At 37.9% G+C, this 21,880-nt stretch overlaps 1 protein-coding gene across 7 annotated transcripts in view; it reads right to left on the bottom strand.

The window, feature by feature from the left end:
- Window positions 1-21,880, bottom strand: part of OSBPL9 (oxysterol binding protein like 9) — a 167,123-nt gene that overhangs the window by 105,317 nt on the left and 39,926 nt on the right. For 5 of the 7 annotated variants that reach the window (XM_069479964.1, XM_069479965.1, XM_069479955.1 and 2 more), the window contains one exon: window positions 4,389-4,467. The exons of the other annotated variants lie outside the window; for them this stretch is intronic. In XM_069479964.1, the coding sequence (XP_069336065.1) occupies window positions 4,389-4,467 (79 nt within the window). The remainder of the gene's footprint in view (window positions 1-4,388; window positions 4,468-21,880) is intronic. 7 annotated transcript variants of the gene reach the window in all.

The following is a 21,880-nucleotide window of genomic DNA, read 5'->3' as shown; positions in this document are numbered from 1 at the left end:
GGGACCGGTTTCATGGAAGACAATTTTTCCATGGCCTGGAGTGGAGAGAGGAACAGTGGGGCAGGGGATGATTCAAGCACATTACATTTATAATGCACTTTATTTCTATTCTTATTACATTGTCACCTTGCCACTCACTGATGGGGTTTTAATATGAATCTGCAAGCAATTGATTCATTATGGTCTCTGCAGTTAAACCTCTCTGCTAATGATAATCTGTATTTGCAGCCACTCCCCAATGCTAGCATCACCACCTCAGCTGATTATCAGGCATTAGATTTTCATAAGAAGCACGTAACCTAGATCCTTCACATGCACAGTTTACAGTAGGGCTTGTGCTTCTATGAGAATCCAATGCCACTGCTGATCTGACAGGAGGAGGAGTTTATGCAGTGATGCGAGTGATGGGAAGCGGCTGTAAATAAAGATGAAGCTTCACTGGCTCATCGGCTGGCATTGCTCACCTCCTACTGTGCCAGCTGGTTCCTAACAGGCCATGGACCATTATAGGTCCATGGCCCAGGCGTTGAGGACTGCAGCCTTCACAGCAGAACTTGAAGGCACTGTCTAGACTTCTATCTTAAAATTGCTCTTCTCAAAGTTACCAATAAGCTCCTCGCTATTAAATCCAGTGATAATTTCTCACTTTTCATCTTATTTGACCTGCCAACAGCATTTAACACAGCTACTGATCCCTCTCTCCTCCTAGAAACATTTTTTTCTCTTGGCTTGCAGGATACCACATGCACTTGGTTTTTCTCCTCCTTTTTGGTTGCTTTGTCTCAATCTCTTTTGCTGGTTTTACCTCAACTCGTGCCATCTAAATAAATGTACAAGTACCCAAGGGCTCAGTACTTGGACCTCTTCTTTCTATGCTTACTCACAAATTCTTGTGCCTTTAAGTACCATCTATGTGCCAATAACTACCAAATTTATTTCTCCAGCCTGAACTTTTCCCCTGAACTCCACACTCCAACTGTCTACCTGACATCTCCCTTCAGATGTTTGGTGGACATCTAAAACTTACTTAACAAATATGTACAAAGCTAAATTCCTGATGGCCGGTTACCCTTCCTCCTATAATCTTCCACTCAGTTACTGGCAACCCCATTCTTGTCACTCAAGCCAAAAATCTTGGTGCCAACCTAGACTTATCTTTCTGTCACATGCTACAACTCAACCTTCAAAACAAATACAATATAATGTAAACAATATACTTAGCACTATAAAAGAAACTAATATATGCAACATGGATGAATCTTAAAAACATCATGCTGAGCTAAAATAAAACCAGACAAAAAAGAGTACATACTGTATATTTCCATTTATGTGAAATTCTCCAACTGAAAAATCAAATCTATAGTGATAGAAAGCAGATAGTGGTTACCTGGGGCCAGGGGCTGGGGATAGGAACCGACTGAAAGGGGCATAAGGGAATCTTTTGGAATAATGGAAATGTTCCATATGTTGATTATGGTGGCAGTTATAAGTAAAGAAATTTGTCAAATCTCATTGAACTGTATAATATATATATTTTATTGTATGTTAATTATACCTCAATAAGTTGATTAAACACACACACACAATTCAACCACTTCCCTACATCTGCTGCTACCATGTGGGAGCCACCACCATCTCTCTTCCGGCTTACAACAGTCTCCTAAATAGTTTCCCTGCTTCAGTCTTTGCCCTGCTGAATTTTATTCTCAACACAGTGGTCAGAGGGAGCCAGTTAAAACATCACACCATGTCATTCCTCCTGCTCAAAACCCTCTACTGGCCTCTAATCTCAGTCAAATTCAATGCCCTTATGAAGGCTTTCAGATGATTGGGAGATCCTGTCACCTCTTGGACCTCACCACCCATTACTCCCCATAGTGTTTATCTGTACTACAACCACAGCTGGCCTCCTTGCTGTTCTTCAAATATGGCAGGCATTCTCTGCACTTACTGTTCCCTCTACCTGAAATGATATACCTGCCGCCATTCCTCCTCAACATAGCCATATACCTTGTTCCCTCACTTTCTTCAGCTCTGTCACCAAAAGATGCCATTTCAGTTGAGTCTTTCCCTGGCCACCCTGCCTAAAGTTTCACCACCTCCCCCCACACACACAACCTCACTTCTATTTCATTTTCTTCTTTCCTGCTTTATGTTCTTCTTCCCAGGTCTTATCATTCTCTTATTTACTTATATTTTGTTAATCTGTCCTGTTTATTGGCTTTCTCTTCTACCAGAATGGATGACCCAAGGGGCAAGGAATGTTATCTGTTTTTGTGTGCCACTGTATCCCCAGAATAATATCAAAATAGATGCTGAACAAATAAATGAATATATCTGAACAAATTCTAGCTTTCCTTTTGACAGCAGAATGTGTTTTATAGATGACATAAAACAATTGATATTTCATTTGTTTTTTAAAAAATTCTGGCATATTAAATTAAAACTTCAGCATATTTAAAAATACGTTAATGTATATCAGGCAAAATTTGCTTTTAATTCTAATCAAGACTTAAGATCAGACACTGAGAGCTTTTTATCAAATTTGCAGAGATTTTCTTATGACAAAGGACCTATGAGTGTGAAATAACTCTCAATATTGCCAAAAAAAACAAATACAGTCTTATTGAGTTCTCTGCAAAAACTAGATGTTGTGTTGCCTAAGACTCCCATAACCACTATAGTAGAAAATAAACTAACTGATCCAACAGATAGGAATCTATTTTAAAATATGCATAAGTCTTATTTATCCTTATTTAAATAATTCATTAGGACAATTTCTTATTTTATAGGCAAGTCACATAAATGTGAGGATGTTAAAGAAGAGACAAATAATTTAAAAGTAAATCAGAAGGTAGAGGTGTCTTTGCCCTAGAGATCCAAGTCTCTTCTCCTTTAAACATGCAAACAAATACAGCTTCTGAAAGTCCAAAGGAGGTATCTCCCCAGTAACTGCAGAGGAGAAAATTACATACTGCAGCCTTCACCTGCACCCAGCAACCCTTCTTTAAATGTATTAAAGTATTCAACTTCATTCCAGTATAGAGTTCCAGGGTGTGGGAATTAGTTGCTTTTACTTATAAGCAGCATTATATACCTAACCTGAAAATAAAGGCTCTGGGCTTTCGTAACAAGATTAAAAATGTTTTATGAAGTTAAATATAGTAGAAAAATTCAGGAAAGCATCATTATTTAGGCAGTCTGAATAACTATTACCAAATACAGTAAATATTTTAAGGATAAGCTAGAGAAAGTATTAGAGATATCACTATTGAGTACGTTGGTTTATCTTTATTGTGTATAACCTACATCTTTCATTTCTATGTGCCAATTTCTTAAACAAGACAAATGAAGAAAAATAACTACAATATACTATTCTAGCATAGAAAGACAATAGCTGCCTGAACACCTCATATAATATGTCTGGTCACTGTAAGACTTCATAACCAAAACATTTTTAAGCAATACATTTATTTAATATTTACTTATCTTGGTATACCTAGCATCTAGGTATACCTAGCATTGTCACTTGTAGTTCAGAGAAGGTGCTAACCTCTCCAAATCTTTTCATTTCCAATTATTTTGGACTGCTTTAAACATAAAATAGTGATTACTCTAGAAAGGCAAAATAACAAGAACATTAGTAACAAAACTAATAAATACTCCTAACAGGCGAGAGGTACTTTAGGACAGGAGCATTAAAAATGATTTTTATTTGCTGGTTTAGAGTTTTCAAAGCAAGATGAAATGAGAATGATCATACAGTGCCTTACCCTTTCTACCGGTGAACCATAGCATGCAATGTCGAAACATAGCAGTGGCAGATGGCATTGGTGTTTTTAACTATAAAAAGGATAATAGCAGAGAAATGATGGCTGGGAGACAAAACAGAAATACAGATGAAATGAATGCAAACTTGTAGTTCTTGAAGCAGAGCAAAACCTTTAAGCCAAAGGTTGCCACTAGCTTCAATTTAATTTATATTTTGAGTTTTACACAGACAAACACTGCAACCTTCGCAATCAGTCTTTAGACTCTTCATGCAGAGAAGCAGAACCACACTCCTCGATAAAGAAGATCAGCAACCTTCTGTAAACACAAGCCAGCAGCAGCAGCAGCCCATTACTCTCTCCCTTCACTGATTTTTATCCTTTAAATTTTTAATCTCCAATTGCAGCCAGATCCACAGTCGTTTCAAATAGATCTGTATCCACTGCAGACACAAATCTCTGCCTAACCTGCAGTACCACTTCGTCCAGAACGTTCCTGTGCACTTGTTCATGCAGGATCAGTTGCAAAACCATTCAAGTCATCCAGCAAACAACCCAAAAGAGAAGGAAAGAAGCAGTTGGGACTGTGAAGAGAAAGAATCTCTTCTTTCAGCTCACCCTGGAAATGGAAGGTTTTCTGATCAACAGTTATTGTGAAGGTGCTGTCGTCCTCATCGTCTATACCAATCACAGCTCCCTGTGAAACAAAGAGCAAAATCCCAATAAGGCAAACAATGACATCAGCAATATTCACTACTGCTACAGCCCTGGAATACTCAATGCACCGACGACACTGGAAGCAGGCTCGACACAGAGAAGAGGAATCTGAGACTAGTTTTGCTTAAGGTGGAAGAACTAAGGGAGAGGGGCTGGCAGGACTCTAGCTCCCTGCACAGGTACTTTCTACACCCTGTATAAGGGACATGGATGTGGTAGGAGGGGGATGGGACAAACATAGAAGCTGAGTCCAGAATTTGTGTTTAAGAGGCAACCATTGAACCCTTCTGAGCTTTAGATTGTTCTCTAAAATGGGAGTCAGAAACTTCACCAGGTTGTTAGAAGGCTAAAAGAAGGCAGGTTCTTCATCAGGCTGCTTTGGTGTTATACATGTTGATGTAGAAATGCCAGGGGACATATGCTTCAAAACACCATCCCAACCTCTTCTTCCAGGTGCTCCTATAACCACTTGTACATCATTCTGCTACTGCACTTTTCATACTATACTGTAATTATCTGTTCATATGCCTGCCTCCTCCCACTAAATCACTATGAGGTATTAGAAATCAAGAACTATTTTATTTATTTTCACATATGACACTCAAGTACACATTTAGTACATGCTTTCTAAATAAAAGCATAAACGACTCTTCGAATTTGGGGGATGGGGATGAAACAAGGAACTGCATTTATAAGTTATTTGTTTTGGGAAGGTGGGTAGGGTAGATTTAAATCTCTATTTATTTGTTATTTTTTAAAGACAGGTCTTGCCCTGTTGCCCAGGCCAGAGTACAGTGGCACAATCATAGCTCACTGCAACCTCTAACTCCTGGGCTTAGCAATCCTCCCACCTCAGTTTCCTAAGTAGCTAGGACTGTAGGCACATGCTACTACATCCAGCTAATTTTTCTTGTTTTTTTATAGAGACGGGGTCTCACTATGTGGCCCAGGCTGGTCTTGAACTCCCAGCCTCAAACAGTCCTCTTGGCCCAGCCTCCCAAAGTGTTGGGATTATTGGCATGAGCCACCACACCAGGCCTTTATTTTTTTTTTATATTCAATTACATGCATCCTGTTACAACAACAGGAGTTAGGGAAGAGATAGGAAACTATGCAAAAATAGGTAGTCTTTTTGTCAGTATCCTTAAGAAATAAGTGCTTTAAGTATTCCAGAGAGAAAGATCAGAGAACATGGGATAGATCAAATGCCCCAGGTTGGTGACAAGAGAAGCAGTGTGCCACAGACAAAATCAGAGACCTTTACACTGGGGGTTGAAAAGACTCAAGGGGACTAAATACCAAATATACCATGGGAAAAAGGCTACACAGGAGGACTACTCCTGTCCCAGGAATATTAGGCAATAGAATCAAACATTTATTCATTTCTTCCCAGAGGCTATCTGGATGAACCCCAACTCTATCCAAAGTCCATCTACTTCAATTATCTTATTTATTCTTCAGTTTCAAATTTCATCCCCATTTTCAGATAAGGAAAGTGTCTCCAGAGTGTACAATGGCCTGCCCAAGGTCACACAAAGTGTTAACAACAGAATCAGGATTGGATCACCATTGGCATGATATCTAACACCTATTCCATGACAGCAAGTATAGACACACCTCAGTGTAGGAACAGTTCATTACGGTTAACTTCATTTTGGGGTTAACTGAGTTAACCTCCTAGCTTATAACGTATCAAATATTTGCTGAGCCAAAACTTAACACAAAAATATGTGCTGGATACAGCTCTGGAATAGGTAACAATAGTCCCTGCCTTCAAGGCACTTACATTCCAGTAGGGGAGATGAAACATGCAAAGAGGTGAGTATAATACGAGGCAAAAGGTGATCTCTACCTGGATGAATATTGAAAACAGTATGCTAAGTGAAAGAAGTTACTTACTAAGGACCACATGTTATATGATTTCATTTATAAGAAATGTCCAGAATAGGCAAATTCATAGAGACTGAAAGTAGATTAGTGGTTGTCTAGGGCTGGGGGAGGCAGTTGAGGTAAAATAGGGAATGATTGCTAATGGGTACCATGTTTCTTTATGAGGTGATAAAAACATTCTAAAATTGACCGTGGTGATGGTTGAACAACTCTGTGAATATACTAAAAACATTAATGTATACTGTAAATGGATGAATTGCATGGCATATGTATTATCTCACGAAGCTATTGTAACTCATCCCACTCTCAAATGCCTGTTCTTTCTTTTGAGTTCCTTAAATCAAGAACTGAAATATAAGTTCACCAGTAACCTACTCAATTCAGATAGAAATTTCCAGGTTTTACACAAGTTCTCCCTTATCCCATAACCACAAAGGATGATCATTCTACCTCTGGTCTATTATCTTAAGTTCACTAATTCTTCTCCATCCTCATTGCTATTGCTCTAATTCAGGCATTCATTGTTTCTGGTCTGATAATGTAATGTGTCTGCCTTTAGTCTGGCCACCTTCTATTAATAGTTCACCATCCTTGCTACTGCCGGAGTAATATTTCTAAAACACAGACTCTTACAGGAGATCTACATGTTTAAAACCTTCCTTGGCTCTCCATGAACTAATAAAGTCAACATTGCTTTATAATGTCATTCAAGGTCATTCAAAATTTGGCCCAACCAACCTTTCTACTATTATGTCCCAGCCTCCTTTCTCTCCACCTCACAGAGACCCTATGTGTTCTCAACCTCAACATTTCTTCCACACACTGAAAAAACACCAAGCAATTTCACGTTTTTATGTCATTCCTCAAGCTCTATTCCCCTCATTTGTCAAAGAAAAGCAAAACCCCACATCTCCCTCTAGTAACCACCTCCTCTCTCAGTGCTTTCGGAAAGCAGCTTTTTGAAAATTGGCCATGCCTTAACGGTAACCTTTCAACCACTCCTATAATCTAGCTTCCTTCTTCTCATTGCACCAACCTTCTCTCTCAGAGGTCTCCAACGACAATGTTTCTACTCCTTAGTTTTGTCATGTAGCACTTCTATGGAGCATGTGTTGCTGCTGCTGACCATTTCTTCCTCTCCTTCAATGGCTCTGTATTATCTAAGCTGTGCTGCAGAAACATTTCTCCCTAAGTACCTTTGGTAACCTAAATGGGAGAAAGCATTACTTTCTGGTGCATTGCACTTTCCCTTACCTACCCAAAGGGTTCTTTGAAGACCTTGGAACCTAGCTAACAGTCTCCCACTCCAACTGGGTCTTGCCATTATCCTGAGCAATCTTCTATGTACACGTGCACAATACATCAGACACTCTAGCCTCTGTTTCTTTATTTGTTCAACTCAAATAAACTTCACTGCCATTCTCATTCAGTCACTCATTCCCTATGGCAATACTCTAGACAAGCACAGTCCAATACAATGCCATTAGCCACATGTGGATATTTAAATTTTAATTACAACTAATTAAAATTAAATAAAACTTAAAAATAAGTTCCTCAGTCATATTAGTCATATTTCAAATGCTTAATAGCCACATGTTGCTAGTTGGTCAGTACAAATAGAGACCACTGTAATCACTGCAGAAAGTTCTGTTGGACAGCATTGCCATAGACCTTGTCACTGCAGAACATTAAGCCATAGTAAGCCATTAATACTGCCAGTTAATGAATATTTCCAATGAGCAGGGCATTATGCTAAGCATTTTACACAGAATATCTTACTTGAAAATAATATATTGAAATGTAACATATACACAAATTGCTAAATGTACAAGCTCAATGAACAGAAGCTTCCCTTATAACACTTCCTAATCATTAACCCTACCCTCCATTCCAAAGGTAAACACTAATCTTAGTTCTAACATTATAAATTAATTTTGTCTGTCTTTGAACTTTCTAAAATGGACTTGTACCATTTATTTCCCTTTGTGTCTGGCTTCCTTCATCCAATACAATGTTTGCAAGACTCATCCATGTCATTGCATGAAGCAGTAATTTGTTCGTTTCTATTGCTTATATAGCATTCCTCTGTATGGATACCCACAATATATTTATCAATTCACTGCAGATGAACATTTATGTCGTTTCCAGTTTTACATTATTAGAATAGTGCTGCTATGAACATTTTTATTCACATCTTTTGTTATACATATATTTCTGTTAGATACAAATCTAGGAGTGAATTTGCTAGGTCACAGGATATGCATATGTCAGTTTTAGTGGTTGTCAAATGTGATTGTGCCAGTTACACTCTCGCCAATGGTATACAAAAGTTTCAACGGCTCCACATTTTCACTAACACTTTTTTATTTTAGTCATTCTTGGCAGGTGAGTGGTAGTATCTTATAGTGGTTTTAATTTCCATTTCCCTAATTAACTGATGAGGTTAACTATCTTTTTGTGTTTGTTGGTAATCTGAATGTCTTCTTTTGTGAACAGTTTGAGATTCTTGCCCACTGACAAGACTGGACCATCTTTTCTAATCCTTTGTAGGATTTCTTTATATATCCTGGATATAAGCCCTTAACTGGTTATAAATTAGGCAAGTACCTTCTTCCACTCTATTGCCTGCTTTTGTACTCTCAAAATGATGTCTTTTGACGAAGAGTTCTGAACTTTAATGTAGTACAATGTATTGATTTTATACTTTCTACTTGTGCTTTTTGTGTCTCCTTTAAGAAGTCTGTCCCAGACCCAAGAACATGAACATACTCTTTCATTATCTTCTGGAAACTTTTACATTGGATGTCGGTGGAATAATTTCTCCAACTTTTTTTTCTTGGCCTTTATAAATTATAAATCAACATCACCACCACAGTCATAGCCACCCCTCCCCAGAGGGACAGGTGAGAGCAAGTCACCATTTCTACCGGGGTCTGTTTGTTGGCTGAGAAGGCAGGAATCAGGAGTGGGTATTCTTGGCCCTTTATAAACTTTTGAGTCAGCTGGACAAATTACACACACACAAACTTGCTAACACACTGACTAGGAACAAACTAGGATTGCCATTTATTTAGGTCTTCTTTAATTTCAATAATTTTTATATTTTTCTGAGGTCTTACCCATTTTTTATAATATTTATTCCTTAAAAATTGATGTTTTTGATATTATAAATGTTCTCTATTTCTAAAAATTCATTTTCTAATTGCCAGTTGCTAGTATTAATATATTAAAATATAGTTAATGTTTGCATAGTGACTTTGTATCCAGTATTCTTGCTAAATTCAATTACCAATTCTAATAGTGTATCTGTAGAACCATTTGGATTTTCCTTATGCTCAATTAAGTTGCTTTGAATAACCATTTTATTTCTTCTACTTAAATCCTTATATCTTATATTTCTTTTTCTTGCTTTATTCATTGGCTAGGACATCCAACTACAACAAAAGCAGTCATCAGGTAGAAATTCTAAACCTTCCACCTATGCCCTCCCACTTGACGACTCACTTGCATCTAAACCCATCTCACTTCCTTTCCATTTGTCATACTGGAAAAGGCATCCAGTCTTCTAAAACCCAGCCCCCTCCACTTGTGCTCCATCCCTTATCACCTTTTCTCAGGTCTCTTCCTCTGCCAGTCTTCAACTTCTTCCCCTCTCTCTCTCTCTCTCTACTGCATTTACACATACTCAAGTCTTTACCCTCTTTAACGACAACCCTTTTCAATTCCACATCCTCATCCATCAATTAGCCCACCTCTCTGCTTCCCCTTCCAGTCAAGATTATTCAGTTGTCCAAGCCTCTAGCCTATAATTTATTTTATGCTTCCATTCCTTAGAGGATATGCAAGCTCAATGGCTCTTCTTCACTTTCACATAAAGTGACCATATGACCTGGTTTGCCTGGAACAATCCTGAATTATTGCTGTTGTTCTGGCACAATAATAAATAGATCTCCCTTTTACTCTCAAGAGTGTACAGTGTAAGGGATACAGCCACAGCCCAGCCTACAAGGCCCTTAGTGATTTGTTCCATTTCTACCTTCTAGTCTCATCTCTCATCAAATTCTACACTTGAACAGCTTGAGGTTTACCAGTTACCCCAAGTTCTCTCCCACCATCATATTTTTGCCCATGTTCCATCTGCCTGAAACATCCTTCCTCTCCCTTTATCTGGGTTTAGAGTAATTATTTTTTACATCTGGTAAAGCAAAACTCCCTTTGAAAAGCCATATATGGAATAGTGTTCTATTGTTAAGAAAAGTTATTTGTTATGCTAATCTACCAAAATATCAACGTTTTTATTTCAACTCTGCTTTTATGGCCCACTGTGCCAATATGATAAACATATGTATCTTTCAGAGATCTCTTGTGATTTTTTGCAAGGCTACGGATGGTCAACTTTTCAGGATCTGTCAGTACTTGAACTCACCAACGTGGCTGTTGCTCCAGGGTCACATTACCCAGGCTCTGGACAGAAAATAACTAGAACTACACAGGCTTGTCCAATTGTATGAATTTCCTGACTTTCTCTACTTCCCTTCTTTCTATACACATGGACATACTTCAGACATGAATCATAGTTCTGGTGCCAAAGACAGAAAGATAGTTTTGCTCTCATGGCTGGGAAAAAAAAAAACAGAATTCTGGCTATTTGGGGGCCAATCTCCCTTTGGAAGAATGAGTGGGCTGGTGAACTGGTTCCAAAGATAATAAAAAAAGGAATGATGACTCCTCTGGGACATAGATTGCTCACATAGCTCATAAAAGGAATGTAAACAGTGCAAAGAATATGGAGCATAGCTACTGCCATTGTAATTCCACAACCGTATACTTTCCATCACTGCTCAAATGACATTAAAAGTCTATCTCACATTTATACAGCACTTAAATATGCTGAGATTTAGGCAGAACAAGTTATTACTCTTCTTTAGAGATTAAGAAACTGAGACTGAGAGAGGTAAAAATGTTTACCCAAGGTCCAACAACTAAAAGGCAGAAGAACCGAGAGCAGTAGCTCACACCTGTAATCCCAGTACTTTGGGAGGCTGAGGTAGAGGGATCACTTGAGCCCAGGAGTCTGAGACCAGCCTGGGCAACATAGCAAGACCTCAACTCTACAAAAAATTTAAAAATTACCAGGTGTGGTGGCACGCACCCGTAGTCATAGTTATTCATGAAGCTGAAGCAGGAAGATTGTTTGAGCCCGTGAGTTCCAGGCTGCAGTGAGCTATGATCGTGCCACTGCACTCCAGCCTAGGTGACAGAGAGAGAGACTCTGTCTCCAAAAAAGGAGGGAGGGTGGGCAGAAGAATACCAGGTATGATCCAACACCTGATCCAAAGCCCTTTCTTAAGGACATTGTTATAGTAAGCAATATTCACTAATTACTTCAACATACTTATTAAACATCTCTTCTGGGCCAGAAACAGTAACAGCCAGGGCATATAAAGAGGGATAGGTGGCCGGGTGCGGTGGCTCATGCTTGTAATCCTAGCACTCTGGGAGGCCGAGGCAGGTGGATCGCTCGAGGTCAGGAGTTCGAGACCAGCCTGAGCAAGAGCAAGACCCCCGTCTCTACTAAAAATAGAAAGAAATTATCTGGACAACTAAAATATATATAGAAAAAAAATTAGCCGGGCATGGTGGTGCATGCCTGTAGTCCCAGCTACTCGAGAAGCTGAGGCAGTAGGATCGCTTAAACCCAGGAGTTTGAGGTGGCTGTGAGCTAGGCTGACGCCACGGCACTCACTCTAGCCCAGGCAACAAAGCAAGACTCTGTCTCAAAAAAATAAAATAAAATAAAAAAAATAAAGAGGGATAGGTTATGTTTCTGCCCTGGAGGAGCACACGGTATAGAGCAGAGAAAGAGAATTCAACAATATAGAAAGAAGCAGGAAGGCTGGAGCATGCTCACCAAAGAAGATGCTACACAGAGGACCTGTTTTAGCAACATTCATTGATTCATTAAGTACTGAATTTTCTAGGCACTGTTCTAGGTGCCAGTAATAGCGTGGTGAACAATTTGCTTTGCTTTTATTCACTTAACGTTTCACCTGATTACCTCATACATGAATTGAATGTACGTATCATCCTTCATAAATTTTGAGTATTCTTTTGTCTTATTTACTGATTTATATGCATTCTTCTGAGTTTTCTTTTTGCTTTCTTAATTAATATGTAAGAGTTCTTTATATATACTGGATATTAAATTTGCCAATTTTATGTATTATAAATATTTTCTCTCCTGTCCATGGGTTGTCTTTTCTCTTTGATTGTGGTATCTCTTTTTTGTTCAAAGGTTTTAAAATTTGAATGTTGTCAAATCTACCAATCCATCATGGTTTATGTTTTAGGACATCTCCTCTATCTTGATGTCATAAAGACATTCTTCTGTACTTTTCTCTAAGTTTTAAATTTCATTTTAAACCCACAATGCCTCTGGAATTTGTGTGTATAACACAAGGTATAATTTTTTTTTTTTCCATATGAACAGCCAATTGGCCTAGCTTCATTTACTAAGTGATAGTGTCTGATTTGTAATGCTCTGTCATATACCAAATACCCATATGTGCATGGTTCTGTTTCTCAGCTTTCTCTTCTGTTCCACTGATCCATTTCTTTTCCCTTATACTGTACCATTTTAATTACCATAGTTTCATTAAAAATCTTACTATCTGGAGAGGCAAGTCCCCAACTCCTTATTCTTTAAAAGTGTCTTTCTCCCTTCCTCATTTTAAATGACTTTTAGAATCACCGTGTCAAGTTCTTTGATAAGCCTAATCGTGGTTTTGACTTGAATAGCATTATAGATTAATTTATGAAGAATGGGTTAGGTGTGGTGGCCCATACCTGTAATCCCAGCACTTTGGGAGGCCAAGCAGGAGAATCACTGAGGCCAGGAGTTCAAGACCATCCTGGGCAACATAGCAAGACCCCCATCTCTAAAGAAAATTTTTTTTAAAGTTAGCCAGGGGTGGAAGGGCACATCTTTAGTCCCAGCTACTCGGGAGGCTGAGGCAGGAGGATTGTTTAACCCAGGAGTTCGAGGCTGCAGTGAACTATAATCACACCATTGCACTCCGGCCTGGGCAACAGGACAAGACCCTGTCTCTAAAACAAATTAATTAATTAATTAAAAATAAATAAAGAAATAATTTACAGAGAATATATTATACATTATATTAAGTCTAACCAGGCATGAACAGGATAAGCCTTTTCTTTATTCAGGTCTTCAGTTTTCCAATATGTTTTATAATTTTTCTCCCTTAAAAGAATGCATTATTTATTATATTATTATTAGGAAATATATTCCTAGGTAACTTAGAGTTCTTGTTACTACTATGAATAGAATTCTTTTTTTTTTTTTTTTTTTTTTTTTTTTTTTTTTGAGACAGAGTCTCACTTTGTTGCCCAGGCTAGAGTGAGTGCCGTGGCATCAGCTTAGCTCACAGCAACCTCAGACTCCTCGGCTTAAGCGATCCTACTGCCTCAGCCTCCCGAGTAGCTGGGACTACAGGCATGCGCCACTATGCCCGGCTAATTTTTTCTATATAGATTTTTAGTTGTCCATATAATGTCTTTCTATTTTTAGTAGAGACGGGGTCTCGCTCAGGCTGGTCTCGAACTCCTGACCTTGAGCAATCCACCCGCCTCGGCCTCCCAGAGTGCTAGGATTACAGGCGTGAGCCACCGCGCCCGGCCAGAATTCTTTTTTTATAACTTTTTTTCTAATTGGTTGTGGGTGGTATGTAGGAACATCACTGGTTTTTGAATATTGATCTAGTATCCAAAAACTTTCTGAAGCTTAGTCAATCAAATGGCATTTTTGTAGATTCTTATGGATTTTTTTATGAAGACAATCATATCATCTGCAAATACCAATAATTTTTGTTCTTCCTTTCTAATCCTTTTTCTTTGGTTGTTTCTTATTTTTGTATTACAAAATTTGCCAAGACAACCAGTATAGTTTGTATAAAAACACCACCTACAAATACTAATTTTGATTCTCCTTTCCAAGCCTTGTATCTTTTGTATTTTTTCTTGTCTTACGGCATTCACTAGGACCTCCAGAGTGTAATACTATAAAGAGCAGCAAAAGCAGGCCCCTCCATCTTGCTGCTGATTTTAAAGAGAATGCTTATACCATTTCATTATTAAGCACACTTGAGCCTTTTAGCAAATATATCCTTTATCAGGTTAAGAATGTTCTTTTCGTTTCCTTTTCTCTGTTTCAACCCCTTGGTCAATTTACAAGGAATGTTCTTTTTCTACACCTAACTTGCTTAATCTTGAATGCAAGTTTTATTTTATTCATGGCTTCTTCCATATTTATTCAGATGGCCATGTAGTTTTCTTCTTTTAATCTACTAATATGGTAAATTAATTTTAAAATTAGCATCCTAGTCTTCCCAGAATAAACTCCATTTGGTCATAGTCATGTTTTAGTTATACATTGCTATTGCTGGACATGGTTTGCTATATTTTGTGTCTAGGATTTTTACTCTAGCCTAAAAATTACCTTTCTTATAATATCCTCATATGATTTTTTATTAAGGTTATACCAGTCCATAAAATTAGTTAAGAAGTCCTCTCCATTTCTAATCAAAGGGACAGTAGAGTTATCTGTTCCTAAAAAGTTTAAGTTTAGTAAAACCTAATACTATTTCATGAGTAGACTTTTTAAACTATTGACTCAATTACTTTAATAGTTATGATACTATTCAGGCTCCCTATTTCTTTTTGAGTTGACTCTGGTAATTTATACTTTTCTGGGAAATTATCCATTTTCATGTAAACTTTTAAATTTATTGATTGGCAAAATATACTTGTAGTATATTTTATTTTTCATGTCTACTATATATGCACATATATGTACTTTTCTCTTTTTTTTTTTCTTTTTTAAAGAGACAGGGTCTCACTGTCACCCAGGCTGTAGTGTAGTGGTGGGATCATAACTCACTGTAACCTTGAACTCCTGGGCTCAAGCAATCCTCCCACCTTGGCTTCCCAAAGCACTGGGATTACAGGCATGAACCACTGTGCCCTGACTCTTTTTCATTCTTAATATTTTTTATTTGTGCTTTGTTTTCTTTCCCCCGCAAACAATCTTACTAGGGTTTATTTCATTGCTTTTTACATAGATTCACCTTTCAGTTTGTTGGTGATCTCTACTGTTTATTACCCATTTCATTAATGTATTCTCTTTGTTATTTTCTTCTTTCTACTTTCTTCAGTATTACTCTTGACTTTTTCTAATTTTTAAAATGTAATGCTTAGCTCATTAATTTCAATCTGCTTTATAATATATTCATTTGAGATTATAAATCATGTACTCCTATAGATACAGTTTTAACATGTAGTCTTTTCAATATCATTAAGGTTTAAATACTGTATAATTTCCATTATAATTTTTACTTTCACCAATGAGTTATTTAGAAGTATGTATGTGAGGGGTTGGTTGGCTACTGTTTTGTTAAGGGACTTCTAATTTCTTCCACTGCTGTCAAAGAATGTTACCTATGTGATACTGGGTCTTTGGCATTCTTTTTCCACTACAATTTTAATTTTTTTCTTAGAGTCTTTTATGTCTACCAGAAGACTCTTCCCAAGCTTTCTTACAGTTAGCACTTGCCCGGCATATATTTTTCCATTACTTTCTTATTTAATTTTAAATTTGTAACTACTGAAATATAACCATTCAGAAAATACAGTACTAATGACATCTATGTACCAATCACAGAGATTAAATAGATATTTGTGTCTTGCCCAGGGGAACAGATTTTCAATGTTAAATTCATAGAAAAGAGACAGAATTTGCAAAAAGGCTACTGGATTAACAAGAAAGGCCAAAATCAATAGAGTGATTTTCACAAAGAAATGACAAGACAATTGATAAAAGTTTTTTTTTTTTTTTTTTGAGACAGAGTCTCACTCTGTTGTATGGGCTAGTGTGCCGTGGTGTCAGCCTAGCTCACAGCAACCTCAAACTCTTGGGCTCAAACAATCCTACTGCCTCAGCCTCCCAAATAGCTGGGACTACAGGCATGCGCCACCATGCCCGGCTAATTTTTTCTACATATTTTTACTTGTCCAGCTAATTTCTTTCTATTTTTTTTTTTTAGTAGAGACAGGGTCTCACTCTTGCTCAGGCTGGTCTTGAACTCCTGAGCTCAAATGATCCGCCTGCCTCAAAAGTTCTTATGTGATAAGATCTAAGGGGACAAGGAAGACACTCTTAAGGTTATACATTAACCTAGAAATAATACTTTATTATATCCATTCTAAGATGTCACTTATCATAAGATGCATTCCAATGCCAAGGATGTTTGAATATGAAAAAAAATGTTGTGGTATCAATGAAATGGGGCACTAGCAGAAGTCAGTGCTAAAACAATATACTAGCAATCCGTCACGGTACACTGCTAACCTTTGTGATGGACTAAAAGAAAAAAGAACCAATGATGCATCCCTCAGGGAATCACAGTCAACTCTGATACCTAGCACAAAGGTAAATGGAGAACTCAGTTTCACTGGACTAAGTAAAAGAGAGTTACTCTAGGTCACATATGAATTATTAATAATAGTTCTCAAAGACACACAATACATTTAGCATTAAAACTTTGTTTAATATAATTCATCTTACTTAGGGGATTCCTATGGTCCCATAGAATTCTTCAGAATTTGAGATTCATCTGTATTAATAGTAATTATTGATTGCAACAATAGCTACCATTCACTAAGATCCTACTAAGTCCCAAATACTGTGTTTGGGTACTTTTTAAATATATTAGTTAATTTGATATTCACAATTCTATGAGTAAATGGCATGATGCCCATTCTAGAAATAAAGAAAATAGAGCTGAGAGCTGAATGGATGATTGGCCACAAGTCACAAAGCTAGTAAGTGGCAGAATCCAGATCTGAATTTCATTTCATGTATGCCCTGTTCTTGCCTCTTTAATGTGGTCACTTTCCCATTTTGCAGATATTATCTAAAAATCTCAGTATTTTGCTTTTCAGTAGTATGTGAGGGATAGGGATCAGACCACATGACTCAACCAACATGTTACTTTTTTATCAAGAAAAGGGCACCATCTAGTGGCACAAGCTTTGTAACCAACAGTCAAAGGAAGTTTTTCACTTTTCTGCTTTCCTCCACTGGTTTTACACTACCTTGCAACAACTAGGGGTGTCTGCATTAGCTCTTCTAGTAAAGAGGAATGGAAGCCTGGTAACATTAGGGACTGAACAGTGTTTTGGGATGAGACAGAACAAAATTCAATCCCAGACTCACCATTTCCGTGTGACCTTGGTAAGTTGCTAACAGTAGTCTGGCCCATGATCTGCCTGACAGGGTTATCATGGGAATATATCTGAAAATCATCTAGCACGTGCCTGATTGGACTTCCATCAAGGTTCCTTACCCCCTTTCTCCTTTTATGTAGCCTACAACTACATGAATGTTTTACTTTGTTTTTTAGAAAACGTATACCACTGGCTTATATTGTGTTTAAGATACATAACTCCCATAGTTCTTTTGTATGTAAACCATAGTAAAGACAAATTTCCCAACATTTATTGATTATTCTTATATATATACAAAATTAACAATAAGCATTTTTGAGTGCCTATGTATTATGTGCCAGGCAATTGTGACAGTGGATGGGAACTTACTATCAAATAGGGAGAACAGACAAGTTAACATGTAATACAATGCAACAAGTATTTTCATGACTGTAAGTGATAACCGTAAAAAGGTAGAGGAAGGGGGAGAACCAAACCTGTTGGAAGGATGTGAATCAGAAAGGGTTACATTGGAAAAGTCTCCTAAGAGATGAGTTGACCAGATAGGGAACACAGAACTCTCATGACATAAGAAAAAATAAGACTAAAGAAATGGGGAATGAAGAAACATAGTGAGGGAACAGGAAGAAATATGGCGTGATTGGAAAACAGGATGGGATGGGGTAGGAGAGGGGCAGCACAGTCAATGATTGCTCATTAAGCTCATTTGGAATCTAGATGATAGGTGTACTATCTATCATCACCACTGTAATCTTCATCATCGTCGTCAACATCACCATTTTTAGCAGTTATTATACCATTTCCTATACATACATAATTGCTAAGCTTCACAACAACCCTACAAGTTATATCATGTTATCATCACAGAGGTTAAGAAATTTGCCCAGTGTCACAGAGTCTGAAAGGGGTGGAGCTAAGTGAGAGTCAGCCTCAGATCTCTCTGATTCTTTCTACATCAGTAGTCCTAAACTTGGCTGCACAACACAATCACCTGGAGAATCTGTTTAAAAATAAAGGTTTCAGAATACTATTCTAAAACACTACGTCTAGAAGGCAGAACTTGGAACCTGTATTATAAACAAATTCTCCAAATGTTTCTTGAATAGGAAGCCAAATGATAGCCTAACTTCTTGAAAATACCTCAAAGCCTCTCAAAATACACGCACACACTATTAATTAATAGGTTGTATCTAAGCGTCAGGTACCTAATGTTCACAAAATTCTGCAAGAAGGGCATTATAATCCCCACTTTAACAATAAGAAAACTGAAGCTCAAGAAGCTTCTAAGTAGCCTTTCCAGTCAACAAAGCAAAGAGTAAAAATGGGATTCAAACACAGGTATAACTGGTTCTTCTCTGTCATGTTTTGTGGTGGGCAGAATTCTAAGAATGACCCCTGCTCCTGTCTAATCTCCTCCCCTTTGAGTGTGGGTGGAAATTATGAATCTGATAAGATATCACTGGAAAGATTATGTTACATTAAATGGCAAAGGGGAGATTATCTGGTAGACCTCATCTACCCACATGAAGCCTTTTCAAAAGCAGAGCAAAGTCAGAGATTCAGAGCACTACAAGGATTCAATGCACATTGCTGACTTGAACATGGAAGGAGCCACATGACCAAGAATACATGCAGCCTCTAGAAGTTGAGAGCAGACCACAATTGACAGCCAGCAAAAAAAAAAAACCAGGGATCTCAGTTCTACAACCATAAGAAACTGAATTCTGCCAACAACTCAAATGAGCCTAGAAGAGGATTCTTCTTCAGAGCCTCCAGACAAGAGCGCAGCCCTTTTAGATTTCAGCCACATGAGACCCTCAGCATAGAACTGAATTGAGACGTCTGACCTATAAACTGTGAGATAATAAATGGGTGTTTTTGCATGCGTGGTAAGACATACCAACATAAAATTTACCATTTTTAAATGTACAGTCCAGTGGCAGTAAATACATTCACCTTTTTGTGCAACCATCATCACCATCCATCTCCAAAACTTTTTCATCTTCCCCAACTGAAACTTTATACCCATTAAACACTAAGTGTTGGGGCCGGCGTGGTGGCTCACGTCTATAATCCTAACACTCTGGGAGGCCCAGGTGGGCGGACTGTTTGAGCCCAGGAGTTTGAGACCAGCCTGAGCAAGAGCAAGACCCCGTCTCTACTAAAAATTAGAAAGAAATTATCTGGACAACTAAAAATATATATATAGAAGAAATTAGCCGGGTATGGTGGCGCATGCCTGTAGTCCCAGCTACTCGGGAGGCTGAGGCAGGAGGATCACTTGAGCCCAGGAGTTAGAGGTTGCTGTGAGCTAGGCTGATGCCACAGCACTCTAGCCTGTGCAACAGAGTGAGACTCTGTCTAAAAAAAAAAAAAAAAAAAAAACCACACCAAATGTCCCCATTTCCCTCACCCCCACCCCCTGTAAACCACTATTCTACTTTCTGCCTCTATGAATATGACTACTTTAGGTACCTCACATAAGTGGAGTCACACACTATTTGTCTTTTTGTGACTAGCTTATTTCACTTAGCATAATATCCTCAAAGTTCATCCATGTTGTAGCCTGTGTTAGAAGAGCCCTCCTTTTTAAGGATGAATAATATTCCATTGTATGTACATACCACATTTTGTTTATCCATTCATCTATGAATGGACACTTGGATTCCTTCCATCTCTTGGCTACTGTGAATAAGCCTCCTGTGAACAGGATATACAAATATCTATTCGAGTCCCTGCTTCTAATTCTTCTGGAGATTATATGTTTTTCTGAAGCCCATTCATTATCTTGAAAATTGTGTAAATAAAAGAAAATAATCAAGCAGTCATTTTGTTTATTTGAACTGTACGACTGGGTAACCAAATAAAAATGAAGAGAAGTATCTCCTTATAAAATTATTTCTGATAAAAAATTAAAACAAAATGATAGAGTATCATCATTTTGCAACTCTCAATTAATCAATGGGTGTAGGTACTGAGCATCAACAGCTGCTAATATCAATAAAGGGAAAAAACTAGACACTATATGCTTCCTGCTAGAAGAATATACCACCACATACAGTGTCTTACCAAAGGGATCAAATCTGCGGCTGATCCAATCTCTGGATCCAACTGCCAATTTGCAGCAAAAACAGGACAAAGGAACATACTAAATTGCACCAGTATGCAATCAGTAAAATCTACACTACGGTAAACTCCTAGAAATCAAAGGGTCTGGACCTCTTTCGCAAACAAATTATAAACAAAAGACATCAAGCTAAAAAAATAAGCAAGATAAAACTACAGAATTCAGGATGCACGTTTGGGTGATGAAATTATAAAGAAATGCAAGAAACAATCACTATAACAGAAATGGTTACTTGTGATTTAACTGGGGCACACAGAGAAGCTTCAAGGGCAGCTGGCAAAATTCTATTTCTTAACCTGGGTAGTACTTACAAGGGTCAACAATTAATTAAGCTATATTTAAAAGCAAAAACAAAAACAAACAGACAAAACCAGTGCATTAACTGTAACAATTCGAGAGTAGCCCAAATCCACACTGAATCCAACTGAAGTGCCAGTTCAGTGGCTGCTGAACCTACCTCAAGCCAAAAAGCAGTTAATACCAGACTGAGTCGTGACTGAGGTCAACAGCAAGTGCTTAGAAAAGCAATTAGACTGAACAGACAAAAGAAAAGCCAAAGGAAAAATATTTTAAACTTAAGTTGAATTTTTAAAAATCTTTATGCTACCACATATATACCATCTGCTCAAAACAAGCCTGTCTCATTTCCATCCTACATATCTGCCATGCTTACTCTTATCTCAGTGCCAGACTTTTTCCATTATAATTTGGTTCCTTTCTCAGAGTTATTTCCCAGTTCTACCAAGGACTGCTAATGAAGGCAACAATATGTTTACCAAATATATTCACATCTTCAAAAGTAGAGATACAGAAAAAAAAGATGGCAAAAAGAAAGCAGGGTCCTGAAGAAGAAAAGGCTCCTAGAAGCTGATTTATCTAAGTTACCACAGAGGCCCACCCTTCTTTAGATACAATGGAGTATTAGAAACTGTATCCAGAGCCATGGGTTCTTTCTGGCCTTCACCTGTTTGGACAATGGTGGAAACTGAATGAGCAATTAAAAGCAGCATGAAGCCATAGGCCTGCAGTGCCCAATAAGGTAGCCAGTGGCCACATGTGGCTGTTGAGCCTTTCC

The sequence above is a fragment of the Eulemur rufifrons genome, chromosome 8 (genome assembly GCF_041146395.1).
Source record: "Eulemur rufifrons isolate Redbay chromosome 8, OSU_ERuf_1, whole genome shotgun sequence".
Taxonomy (NCBI): Eukaryota; Metazoa; Chordata; class Mammalia; order Primates; family Lemuridae; genus Eulemur; species Eulemur rufifrons.
Note: the sequence above shows the minus strand (reverse complement) of the source record. Positions and strands in the feature narration are given on the sequence as shown.